This window comes from Engraulis encrasicolus, chromosome 7 (genome assembly GCF_034702125.1).
Source record: "Engraulis encrasicolus isolate BLACKSEA-1 chromosome 7, IST_EnEncr_1.0, whole genome shotgun sequence".
NCBI classification, from domain to species: Eukaryota; Metazoa; Chordata; class Actinopteri; order Clupeiformes; family Engraulidae; genus Engraulis; species Engraulis encrasicolus.
In genome coordinates, this window is record NC_085863.1 from 50,223,600 (window position 1) to 50,238,012 (window position 14,413).

The 14,413-nt window shown below is 42.4% G+C and overlaps 1 protein-coding gene and 1 non-coding gene across 2 annotated transcripts in view; one reads left to right on the top strand and one right to left on the bottom strand.

Moving 5' to 3' along the window:
* Nucleotides 1-14,413, bottom strand: part of camk2a (calcium/calmodulin-dependent protein kinase II alpha) — a 75,337-nt gene that overhangs the window by 56,824 nt on the left and 4,100 nt on the right. The window contains exon 3 of the mRNA XM_063203844.1: nucleotides 2,258-2,317. Coding sequence (XP_063059914.1) covers nucleotides 2,258-2,317 — 60 coding nt within the window. The remainder of the gene's footprint in view (nucleotides 1-2,257; nucleotides 2,318-14,413) is intronic.
* On the top strand, nucleotides 10,184-10,270 carry trnastop-uca (transfer RNA opal suppressor (anticodon UCA)). Its single transcript has one exon. It is a non-coding gene; the product is annotated as a tRNA-Sec (tRNA).

Sequence of the window (14,413 nt, forward strand, 5' to 3'; positions counted from 1 at the left end):
GAATTTAAAAAGACACAGACAGCGAGGCCCCACAGCGAAAGATCTCATGGCACAGGGCGAGAGGGTTCTGACTTCCAGTAACCGACAACATTAGCCGCTAGATCAAGGCCAGGGTGTGTACTGCTAGCATGGCTTCATTAAGCACAAATAGCCACAGGCCTCTGTGGCCTCGCTTCAACTCTTCTTGCTTTAAATCACTCAAGTACGAGCGATGCCCGTAGAATAACACAACCATTAATCAAGAAAAACACAAATCAACAATGGCCAGGATATGAAATGTATTTGCTTATACTGTTTGGAATGGCCTTTTTTGTTTATTTCATTATTATAGAATTTCCTCTTAGCCGCTTTTCCTGTCATTGAGATGTTTTTTTGAGATAGCGTGCTAACTATAGTAATCGAACTCCATATTCTGCCCCATACTGGCTTGTCAATACACAGACTACATCTACAGGCCTTTGCAGTGTTCTGTAATAATATATTATTTCATCAGCATTCGATTAGTTGAAAAAACAGAAAAGAAGGATATTTGCAAGATTTTAAGCAAGATAAATGGAGTAACATTAAACCAAGATTAAAATCATGTACAAATCGCACCCTGTATGTCAGATAGCCTAGCCAACAAATACTGTTGGGGGTAGTGCTAATTCACCAAGAACAAATAACAGGAAGGAATATAGCAGCATCTTGCACACATCCAAACAAGTCTCTGGAGCAAAATAAACACACATTTTCCAACTCTAACCCAAGAAGCCTCAATCGCAAGCCTCAATCCAGTTTCACAAACTGCAATCCTATCTCACTTAACTAATCTAAAAAAAAAGTTTTATGGTCATCCTTCTCGGCTTTTGGACCATGTTTTCAAATGCACAGACGTCATTCGGAAGACCACTAGAGAACACTTGAAAACACTTCTTGCGATGAAGGGATCCTTTGACGTACTGTGTATAACCCCTGAGGGAAGCATCATTTCTGAGGGGCCCGCCCTCTAAAAAGACCTTGAGATTTACACAGCATCATAAAATGGATAAATTGTAAGTATGTCTCTGGTGCATCTGGCATGGTGATACGGACATGTTTACAATGAGAACCCCTATATAAGCCATTTGTGTATTAGCAGGGGCAACGCTTATGCTTTCCACATCAATCTGCTGAGGCTGAGCTCAAGTCAAATCACTGATGGAATCCCTCGAGAATTTGTACGTGTGAACACAGCTAAATGTCCTGATGCCACTGGGTCAAATTCCTCCTTTCCTACTACGCATATGAAAAGGTAAAACTTATTCAGGCAAGGATTTAAACAGCCCAAAACATGAAGAAGGCTGCACACTCTTTTGTTGCTGATACAGATTGTTTTACGAAATGGGGATTTTAACAGCCCTCAGAGTTGTCATACTCTGTTCAAGGGCCATTTCTCTGTTTCAACTTGTTTTTTTGCTCTCACTTTCTGTCCTCTGAGTTTAACTGTGAACATCTCAAAGATCTGCCACATCTGGTCTCTTTTCCTGGCTCTTTCAACAACACACTCAACGTAACCCTTCTTTGGGCAAAGATCATCCACCAGAGACAGGTTTCCCCTCCACACACACAGTAAAAAGAGTGTGAATTTCTCAGATTAATAATGCAACAACCTTGTCTGTGCTACCGAGGCGTGTGTGCATTATTAAAGACGCAGTGAGCTAAGAAAAGTGCCCCACAGCCTGTTAATCAGTACATTACACACACCCGACTCGTGCTCAAAATCATGACGTCATCCAGCATGTACGTAAGACTTCGACGTCACCCACACAACACTCTGGTAATGGGGTCAGATTTTCACCACTGTTTTTTGGAAGTGAATACGTTCACAAGTGTCAACTGCCATTCTTCCAACTAAACTCTTAGGAGAATACATTGACACTTCATCACTTTATCGCATTAACACATTTTCAGATAACGATTAAGACTTGACGTTTCAATTTTGGGCTCTAGGGAAATCTAGAAGCTATCTAAATCATTTTGATGAACCTCAATGAAAGAGGTACATTCTAAGTGTCTCCTTTCAAAGCTGTGGTGTAGGTACTGACATTACATCTCAATGAAACTTTGAAAGCTATTGAAAGCTTGCAGGCTATTGTTGCAAACCATGACCGTGTACATCTGATACCGGTATGTGTAGACACTTGCAGGGTTAATAAAGACTTATCAGACATGTATTTGTACATGGATGGGTGTAGTACAAAAGGAAGTAGCAGCTCCTTCAGCATTGTGCACTCACCGATATTGGGGTGTTTCAGTAATCGACAGATCCTTGCCTCTCGATCCAACTTCTGATGGTCTAGAATGAAAAAGAAAAGAAACTCTGATGTCAGTGGTATATTTCATTCATCTATACACACAGTACACCAATACATTGAATTTCACCTTGAGAAGTGGACCTCAAGATCTGATCTTGTCTGTGGCCCACTTGTAGCTACTTCAAGTAGCTACTTTCATGGATTTTTTTTGTCATTTTCATCGTAATCATATTGATACATTGGCCTGGTCCTCTGCAACACCAGCATCACCAGTCAAACAGAGGGAATGATTTTTGCAATTCAAATGTAGTACACAAAGTCAATGCGATCACTCGATACCACATCCTCTGTTGTGATTTCGTCCCAAAAGATGCTGTAGAAGACACAGTGCAGTGAACGGAGCTCGTTCGCACCATCCCATTGATATATTACATCGTAACCACGATGACCTTGTTTTCACTACTATTGCCAAAGCAAATCCCATTATTGTCGTCTCATATCAGCCGTGAAAAATCGCCCGGCTAATCACTTGGATATGCCCAGAGGCGTATCTTGTCACCAGGCTAGGCAGGCAACTGCTTGGGGCCCCCAAGCTCCTATGAGGAATAACAACTCACACTTTACTACAGTAGTGGCAATTTTGTTTCAAATGTTCATTCCTTTGAATTTTGACTTGTGGCCCTACCTGACCCTAGAATCGCCTCTAGATATGCCCTGCGAAGGAAGCAGCCCTGGGAGTGTGCCTGGGCCTGGGCCTGCGATGATTGGCCCTGTGATGTTTGGCAGCGCGCTGCTGTTGGGATGCCTCCTCGGAGAGTCTAATTACGGTGGTGGGGTTGAAAGACCTAATGGTGCTAATCAGCTAATCAGTGCGAATGGCGAGAACGCTAATCTCGGCCAGCGAGTTGATTGGGAGTTTGGAGTTTTCCCCCCTCTGAAGCCTAGAGGTCATTTCCTCCGAGACCTGTAAAAAACGAGTGAGAGCCTGTGTGTGTTTGTGTGTGTGTGTGTGTGTGTGTGTGTGTGTGTGTGTGTGTGTGTGTGTGTGTGTGTGTGTGTGTGTGTGTGTGTGTGTGTGTGTGTGTGTGTGTGTGTGTGTGAACAAGCAAGCAAACAACACCTACCCATTCACTCTCCACGCACACATGCATGCACACACACATGCGTGCGCGCACACACACACACGCGCACACACACACACGCGCACACAAACACACACACACACACACACACACACACACACACACACACACACACACAAACACACACACGCACACACATACACACACACACACACACACACACACACACACACACACACACACACACACACACACACACACACACACAAACCACCTCGACCATAACACCAGCACCAAGACTGCCCTTCCTCATTTACTGCTTGGCCTCTGACAGTCTCAGAGTTCACTTTTATAACAAGCTCCCCAAAATCAGCCACAGGAAAAACACACACAGACACTCTCACACACACGTACACACACACACATGCACACACACACACTACGCAGGTGAATGTACACACACACACACACACACACACACACACACACATACACACATACAGAATAGATAAATGGCATGCTACAGTTGAGTGCTGCCAAGTCATACCATCTCTCAAATGTACTCACACACACACACACACACATACACACACACACACACACACACACACACACACACACACACACACACACACACACACACACACACACACACACACATACACACATATGCAGAATAGATGAGAAATGGCATGCTACAGTTGAGTGCTGCCAAGTCATTCCATCTCTCAAATATATGTGATCTGTTTCATACTAAAGCTCTAAATTGGTGATTAATATGCATCAGTGGTGAGTGATGTCCCAAATTTTAGCTTCTACCCTAGGCCACACATTTGGCCCTAACTCCACCATTAGCTAATATATACCACCAGAGACTGAGATGATATCGGACATATTGGATTTACCCCTCCTCCTCCGCGCTTTGTGCTTAATTCAATCAGCTGTCATATCAGCGTTTAAATGTGTTATACAATCTGTGGTCCATCCATCCATCTCCTCCTCACACACTGTACTTTGTTCGCACTGTAACGTATAACCAAAGACATGCACTGAACTTTCAGAATGGTGTTGCTAGGCAACCACAACGAACACACCAGGAATAGAATTCTAAGATATAGAGGAGGGGGAGGGCATCCTCAGTGGGCTGGAATGGAAAAGAATATCAAAAACGAAGAAAAAAAAATCAAACATGAAATAAAATGTATCATGTTCAAGCCTTGAATAAATCCAACTGTAGGAAAACAGGGAATTAAATTATGCAAGGACAAAAAAAAATCTAATTCAAAACGTAGGGTGGACAATTCTGTTTTGCCCAGCTGTAGCTTTTGAGGTCACAACTTTTGTGAACGGCTGAAGACAGGAGGGAGATATGAATTTCATGAATGTTAAAATGATTTCACTGAAAGGCTAAACATGTCGCCTGTGTTAAGAAGATCTGGAGAGTCCACCATCACAATTGAGTCATTACAAAAACAACCTTCGTACGGGCCTATATACAGCGTGATGAATCTCATTACTGTCACCACCGAGGTCAGAGCGAGTGAAGACACGATGCTCTTATGGCTACCCAGGGACTAGGAGATAACCCTTCAGAAGATTCAGAGGAAGGCCCCTTTCTCTTACGATACAGTAGTACTTATTATCATACCTATCATTTTATCACACTAACAATCAATATTGTTATTGGAATGAACACACATGTAATACTAATAGTGTAGACTTCTATTTCTATTTCTGCTATTTCTACAGTTTACCACTAAATATTTTAAGTATTTATCAAATTATTCATGTTTGTAGATGTAAATGTAATAAGAAAAAAAATACAAATATATAATGATTGATAACATGCCCACAAAAGAGAGGGGACTGGGGGTATGTGATCTGCCACAAAGTATAGTTGAGCAGACGTCCCAAGAGACTAGATGGGATTTTGGTCCCTGTGAGGAAGCTCAAGTTGTCATACTCCAAACACACACACTCACACACACACACACACACACACACACACACACACACACACACACACACACACACACACACACACACACACACACACACACACACACACACACACACACACACACGCTATAAATAACATACACACACTCATTGTACACTAAATCACACACACCCCACACACACACACACTATAAAAATCCGAATTCAGAACTCTTTGCAACTTCACAGACTTAACATTTTTAATGAAATATTCCAGAAATCTGTTTTGTGATGCTGAATAGGAGCACCTGTAACTACTGTAGCACTATTGTTGTGTAGTAGAAGTAGTAGTAATAGTGTAATAGCAATAATAGTAGTGCAACAGTAGTAGTGCAATACAGTAGTACCGGTAGTAGGCCTACACTAGCAGTAGAACATTCAACATCTGTTTCCTGTGACTGACAACTCTCTTGGCATCCACACACGTCTCCATTCAAGGCCCTCAGTCTGTTGCCACTCACCAGACACCTCTATTCATACAATTAGCTCTGAGAATAACTGGGACCAGTGCACCCATAACATCCATTGCTTCTTTTTAGTGTCTGTTAGCTTGTATGTTTGTAACTAAGGATACTTCGCTGTTGTCTTTGCGTTCAGCTTCCTCTATCTGCAGCCATCTGTCTGTTCTTGCCTGACTGCACGGCTGGTTGTTCTCTTATAGCGCTGCCCCTTTGCTTTTTTTTTTTTTGCTTTTTCCGCGTATATACCCACGCAAAAGCTCTCCAAAGACGCCTGAGTCCTCCTGTGTGTCCTGTGTGTGTGTGGATGTCCTCCTCCCTCCATCATCACTGGAGGTGCCCCCTTCTCTCTCTCTCTCTCTCTCTCTCTCTCTCTCTCTCTCTCTCTCTCTCTCTCTCTCTCTTTCTCTCTTTCTCTCTCTTCTCTCTCTCTTCACAAGGAGGCGAGAGTGGAGTGGGAGGACTTGCGTCTGCTGCTCCTTCAGGCCTGTTCCAGGTTCCTCTCTTCTGTTCTGTTCTCTTCTGTCCTGGCTGGTTGCTTTTCTTTCAGAGTAAACATCCATCTTTGAGTCACTCACTGCTGTTTGCTTTGCCTTGGATGCACTGTGAAACTTCCGGCCTACTCAGACTTGTAAGTATAAGTGCTTGTCTGCAAGATGTATTACAGAGACCATGCAGATAACAGGCGCCCTGGAACACACTTCCTAATGCACTGAAGCCTGATGTACTGAGACTTTTGTGGATTTCTGACTGAACCTTTGCGCATGTGAAAGCCTGAAAAGATACGTACACAATGCAAATGCACACAAATGCAGCTATGGTATATCAACCCATTACACACATCCTCATTTTACGCTGTCACTTTGAAAGTGAAATTCTGTGCAAATGCACTCTTTTGCACTCTATTGGTGTCCCACTGCATTGTTAACAGCCAAATCTTCATTACAACTAGTCTGAAACATTTCCCAAGAATACACTGGCATGGGGAGCGCAGTGGCGCAACGAGCAAAACCCCCACATAAGGGTTTGCATATCTATGGAGACCCGGTTCGATTCCGGCCTGGGTCATTTCCCAGCTCTACCCCATCTCTCTCTCCCACTCGTTTCCTGTCTCCTCTCACACTGACCTGTCATAATAAAGGCCCAACATAGCCCAATATCCTGCCATCTTATGTCAATGCCTCTGAAATCAGATTGCTGTCCATTAGTGATATGAACAACATAAAATCAAACCTTCCTGCAATCATAACCGCATATATTGCAAATGGACTCATAAAACCGTGTTAGAGGAAAACCGCCAGGGCTTGGCATCTGTATTACATAATCAGCGAGCATGGCTCATTTTCAAATATGTACTTCTCATTCGCACATACTCATTAGTCTGGTTAGTGAGTCCGAGGCGTGGGACTTGTGCATGCCCTGTACATGCCCTCTGCATTCATGGGCTGTAGAGAGAGAGGGGGAGGAGATGTTGGGAGGTGTAATCAGCACCCATTCAAGCTGTATGCTTAATTAATGGTTGCGCCATTAGCAAGAACATGTACTTTATATGACAGATATATAAAGTGGGCCAAGCATTTATTTGTCTAGGACTAGTGAAGCATAACTAAGCAGGCGGGCGCAGGCCCACCAACAGGAGGGGGGACAAATGGGTCAGTTTTGCAGGGTACAGGAGGAAGAGAGGTCCAGAATTGCTCCCCCATTTCAGTGTAGGCTATGTATTGAAAGTGGAGCCTTTTCAGATGGACTTGTCTTTGTCCCGGGCCAGGCCAAAACTGTCAGTGTCCCAGGGCCGGTGTACTGTGCGTAAGGACTAGTGTTCTCATACTCGTAATAGCAGTAAGGACTAGTGTTCTCATACTCGTAATAGCAGTAAGGACTAGTGTCGGTTCTGAATAGCGGTGAGTGCTAAATGACCTCCAGGGACGGACATCAATCTGCAAGATGTCACCACCCCTCCCATACAATCTTGGAGATCTGGAAAGCAAGGCCGGCGGTGTGAATGGAGATTAGAGAAGAAGGACGCTGCTTTGAGCAATCGCTCGCTGATGACGTAACCTCAGTCCACATGAGTGAGTGGGTGGATTCGTACTCTCAGCTCCCTCGTCTTTATTCTCCTCACTCCTGGTGTTGACCCCCCCGAACGGCTGTGTGTTACAGCGGTGTATTTGTTGCTATGGTAAGAGTATAGCCAAGCTTCGGGTGAAGGTAGGCTATTGTCGATTCCATAGGGACAAATGAGTCATGATCACAGATTTTTTTTTCAAAACACACAGAATTTCTCAGCTTCTGTTTCAAAGCTCTTTTTATATATGACTCTTTGAATATATGACTTTAATACCAATTGATCATTATTTTGAACATTGAAAGAAGTTTGATTATCAACAGAGGAGTCCACCTCTGTACATGTGATCCCCGAACTAGGTCTTTAGACAACCATTTTAACTTTTTTTTTCACAGGGTGAATCCTGAAAGGATGAATTCTTGCTTCTGTGCCTGAAAATGCCCAAGTGCCCACACTGACTGACTGCTGTATTGAACTGAGATATGCTTGCATGTAATTAATGTGGTTATTTTAAGGCAATGGGTTTGAAACTTGAGGGTGGGTTCCATTCATTGCAAATATATCCTGCATCTCCCACTATTAAAATCCGTCTTTCAGAGTGGTAGAGACCACTTGAGCAAACAATGGGAATTTCAACTGCCAATACATGAACAGCACACTACAGTCTTTTTCAGCATCCCTACACCACACTCAGACATTGCCACTTGGGGAATGGCAATAAAGCCATGGAACGGCCTACGCAGCATTTGCATGTAAATCAGTCTGAAGAGACACTATGAAAAAAGTCTAATGCTACTCCATTTGAAATTCATTCAGATGATTATTTCTGTATGCCACAAAATGGAGTATAGCCGCGACTGCAGTTCATGTAGCTAACTGAGAACAACTGGTGTCTCAGTCGACTGACTGCACAACTAGAAGTTTTTCAGGGAGCCATGTTTAGCTATCTATTGACTCTTGCTAACATCTTAAATAAATAACACGTTTTGCTACTACTCTTCAGCCTCGCTGTTCCTTTAGTATGCGCAGAGTGACTTTGCGTTAGTCTTTTTAGTCTTTGCTTTACTTAAGCTTAATTGTTGTTTTAAATCTATAAACAAATAAACTGTCTGCTAACCATGTCATGTTAAGTAAAGTTGATCAACTGTGGCCACATTGATGCTTGTTCTGTTTTGGATGCACTACAGGTATACAATCCTGTCTCTGTCTTTCCATGACCTCGAAATAGGAAGAGGAGAATTACTATTTAATATACTATTCAAATTACTATTCTATATTCAACAACAATACTTATGCTGACACTTCATGAAATAAACAGCATCTGCATCAGCCTTGTTTCTCGTCGTAAAATCACTGCAATTATGACAAACAGGAATCAGATTGTTTCTGTATAGGCTACTACAGTCATCAGAAACAGTTTGAGGCAAGGCTACAGCTTACAATACTTGAACAGCCTACTGAGAGTGGATGGTTGAACTGAGACTGTTCTGGATAAACAAGTAACTATTCTCTGTGTGGTGACTAAACCATAGTCCTTGACAACTGAGTGAGCATATCTTTCATAGAAATGCTTTGGCAACACACAGTGGCTAGCCTGGGAACTCCCATACTGCCTTTAGTTCTACACAATCGTTTCGATCTGAAAGACAGTATGGCGAGGATGACTCATAACGTACAAGATCATGGGATCTGTGTCATAATGGCCAAGCATTCCGACCTTAACAGTTTCTCTGCCCAATCAGAGAGCAGGGCAGTGTGTCATAATAGCCAAGTATTCCGGCCCCATACGGAATTTACAATAGGCAACTCCCCAGACCTAATCTCACTTGTGATTAGGTCTGGTGTTAACCAGGCAACACAGTGGCAGTTTGGACCCACAATTCACTCAGTTACTTTTCACTCACCCCCGTTTCACAGAGTACAGCAGGGAAGGAAAATACACATATTTGAAGTCACACGTCATGGAAATCAGGCAATTTATTCTGCTTCCATCTTAATCTCCTACACATACAGTACCAACAGCCATGAAGGGTTTTCAGATTTGTTCAAAATGAAATCTTGCCTTTTCCTCCAAGCAGAGCAAATTCCTTCTGTTGGGAAATTTAGTTTGCTCAATCTGCATTTTGCTTGTGGTTAAACATTAAAAATTGATAGGATGTATACCCTTTCCTTATACTACTGTATTGTTCAATTTGATACACTTGCTATAGACTGAAGAATTGTGCTTTACTTGATGATCAAGTCATTAGTGTGTTTCATATTTCTTTGAGGATGACGATTTCAAAGGAAATTGTGGTTATGCATGCCCGGATGATCCTCGGTGGTCCAGGGTGCATGCTTCAAACCTGTAGCTGCTTAGCGGCAGAGTGGTTCAATTCCACCTTTCGGGCTGCAGCAAGTTCATAGATGAATAGCAACATTATGGGCAGCCGTGGCCTAGTGGTTAGAGAGTTGGTCTTTCAATCTAAGGGTTTCAGGTTCGAATCCCCCCTGACCTCTCCCTACATCTCCAACCATGGCTGAAGTGCCCAGCAAAAGAGTTGGTAGAGCGCTACTAGTGTCCCTTAAAACCAACTGGTGCTCTTGGAAGGGGTTCAATGTTCAAAAAAGACAGAAGGAAAAAATCCTTGGTCCAGGCACTTCAGTTGGTTAATGAAGTAAAAAAAAAAATGGCTGAAGTGCCCTTGAGCAAGACACCTAACCCCACATTGCTCCAGGGAATGTAACCAATGCCCTGAAAAATAATAACTGTAAGTCGCTTTGAATAAATGAAAGCATCAGCTAAGTGCAATATAATGTAATGTAATAATACATCAAAAGCTACGCAAAAACCCATGTAAATTAATTGAATTCACTCAAAATATGATCCAAACTGTCCTTAAATCCATATCATGAATGGTAGCCCATTCTACAAACAAACAAACCACCTGAAAGCCACGCTATTTGCATACCATTGTGTATAAGACGTGTAGCTTCTAACTGAGCCAAATTATTGGTGGTAATTGAAGTTTCTGAGCCAATTTACATGAAGGGCATAATGTGTGTCGCAATTGAAGCTGGATGACAAGGGGCTCGATGTGCTCAGGGGGGAGGAGGGAGATGTGCTCAGGGGGGAGGAGGGAGATGTCATCCAGACCTGCCCCCTCCCCTGCACACTGCAGTTGAACATACTTGTTGAAGCTGCTGAGCCAAATTACAGTATCTGAATGGCATGATGGTTTGTGATGGAAGCTTCTGGATCTATTGGAATGGCATTGTAATGCTACCACTGAAGCTGCTGGAGGAAGCCAAATGATTTGAACACCATTGTGTGCCACAAATGTAGCTTGTTGTAGACAAAACCCAATTATTTGAATGCCACTAAACGACTTTATAAAAAAAGGAAGAGCAGCCTGTGGGTGGAAGCTCTACTCTTAACACTTTTGAGTCGAAACAAACAGCTGAGTATAAAATGAGGCGGCTACTGAGAAGCTTTCACTCCCACACTTATAAACACACAGTATGTCTCTCATCTGCTATCATCCTCTTGAATACAACAGGAAGAAACACAGAAGAAAGTGTGTGCCAAATAGCATAGGCCGTAGTCTATACACAGAAAAAAACAGTGTTAATTCACTACTTAGAGAGTACTCTGGGACTATGATGATGATAAGTCAACTCTCTAAGTGATGAAATAACACTGCATTTTTTTAGTGTGTATATTCATTAGTGATCGCCACCCCATCCCCACTCTCCACCCTGATTGTTCAGCATTCACTCAATGCAAGAGGGCATATTCCCATTAGTTGCATCTTTGATGTAGGCTACTATTTGTTTGACTAGAACAGCCGTAATTAACTAAATAGTGAATGCATTAGCACTGATGGCCCTCTCTGTGCCAAGTGCACTGAAAGACCCATTAAACGCTTGCGATACCAAATATATTGCTTAAAATGAAAAACGTGCCATCCACCGGTAGAGCCTTAAATGTAAGCTGACTGAAATTAACCGACTGCATGGAAAGCTGTGGCATGGCTGACAAGTCTTGGTCTTTTACATGTTGCTCGCTAAAATGTTTAAATGTCAAATTGCATGGAATTAAAACATGTGACACTCAACCTCTGGTGAAAGGTAGACCTTTCGAAGTAAACTGACTGAAGTTAACATGGCTGGCATGGCTGGCAAATCTTATTATTGACTCTTTTAGCACAGGTACACGCTTAAATGTCCTCTTTCAGTAGCAATAAAGTATATTCATGAACAATCCGTCATATTGCATTAAAATGAAAACATGTCACTCACCCAGGTAGAGTCTAGCCCTTCCAACAGTTCACTATAAATAAATGACTATGAAAATGTGGTATAGTTGTCCAGTCTTTCTCATTCAGTGCAGGTGCAGTGCACTCTTCAATGATACCTTTCAGCCTAATTAGGAACTTCATAGACAATCCATCTCATTAAGAAAAATAAACTAATAGCTGATTTTGACCCAGCCAGTCTGGAAAGTCTGACTGTATAAGTGCATTGATGATTGTTGGTGACCTTGTAGAAATCATTCATCATTATATTACATTGCATTACACTTAGCTGATGGTTTTATCCAAAGTGACTTACAGTTATTTACAGGGTATTGGATACGGCCCCTGGACCAATGTGGGGTTAGGTACCTCGCTCAAGGGCACTTCAGCCATGGATGGAGGAGAAGGGAGAGGCAAGGGTGGGATTCGAACCTGCAACCCTCTGATCTTAAGACCACTTCTCTGATCATTAGGCGGCTATGGCTGCCCTGATTCATCATGCAAAGCTTCAGTTTGGAGACTTACAATATTGTAATATGTATGGGATAAAGGCTGCGTGGCAAGGTCATTGATTTGCATGTTTGAAATCTACTCCCTGAAAGCCATAAGAAAGTTCATGGCAGCCCACCTCACCAGCCAATCACAAAAGCAGATTTGAGACATGAAGGACGTCATGGGCTATTAATCATCTACACTAATGAAGCAGTCTTTTCACTAGTGTCATGTTGTCATTGGTCGGTGTCTTTTGGATGGTTGGCCGATTTGTTCATTAGTAGATGAGTAGCTTGTTGTTACCAGAATGTCAATGACCAAGACATAATGTGTTATTTAATAATATTGAAGTGCAATAGTAGTGTGGTGCTATACTCCTAGATGTCTTTGGACAAATATAAAGCTTTCCACAGGCTGAATGGTGCATATTGCCTGCACAAAAAAATAAACAGGTGCTCAAAGACAACCCTATATATTTTGGAGAGACTGAAAGGGTCTGCACACCGGTTCTGACAGCATTATAGAGCACTATCGGTTCTCACAATTTCTGTTATCCCCACACATTGGCGCAGACATGCTATAAATGAATTGTCAATTTAATCACAGTAGAGCAAGGGGTGGAGAGAGTTCTGCCGTAATCAGCAGCCAACACCCGGGGACATCGTTGTGCAGATTTGTATTGAAAATAGTGGAATCGAACATTGGCAGGGCAGTGCAGAGCATTCCCTGTGTGCGGAGGCCCTAAGCTTGTTTGTTTCACATTACTATTGTTACCATGTTACCTATTGTTACACATGACCTGAGGAAGGCCGACAGGCCGAAACGTTGTCACGTTAAAAACTTGTTTATTTAACTCGAGAGTGTGCGGCACTTCTCTCCACCTTCAAGTACTTTACCGGTTGCCAGCACCTCTGTTTCTGGTGTGCGTTCTGCACCTCCACTTATCAACTATTGTTACCAGCACCATACTATACTATACCATACTATTGTTACCTTCAACCATCTTGGAACATGGTTGGGTCAAACTTGACGCCAGCAATTTTGGGCGCCAGAAGAAAACAAAATACGGTTGCAATTGTTCTAGAGCCTCTGTCACAGGTCCTTTTTGTTCCTTTGTTCACTACCTAAATGGCTCTTTAATTGAAACTTAACACCCTCTCATCGACCCCCTCTCACATCCAAAATAGCTATAAACCTGAAAGGCTTTGAAAACAGGAACAAAATCGCACGTCTGCGGGTGGTTTAGGCACAAAAGAAGCCTGGAAAACTCGTTCTCATAAGAGGAGAATGGCTTGCAATAAGAGCTCTCCTTAAATCAGCCTATCCCTCTTTCACACTCAAAGAGTGAAAACTAAACTCACTGGCAGAAAACCTCATGACTTTCATGAGAGTCGCTTTTATGAGAAAGAGGGAAAGAGAGAGGGGAAAAAAGAGAGACAGAACAGCACTGAGAGAAACAGATGAGAAGACTTCTGAAACATTTGATGTCTGCTCCCTGTTTTTGTTTCCTGATCTCCAATCTCCTGAATGTCTGGCTTTAAATGAAACATTCATTAACCATAAATTACTCTTGTTTACTCTGATTGATGCATAGAGGTAGATAGTAAATTAAAACAGTAAATGACTTGTATTTAGTCCCAGATTACTCTATATACAGTATATCTTATACACAATGCAGATTGTAATCTGTAGGCTTCAAGTAATGATGGTGGTGGGTATAGACCAAGGTATGTCATACCAATTTATGACTGGTCAATGGAAGTAT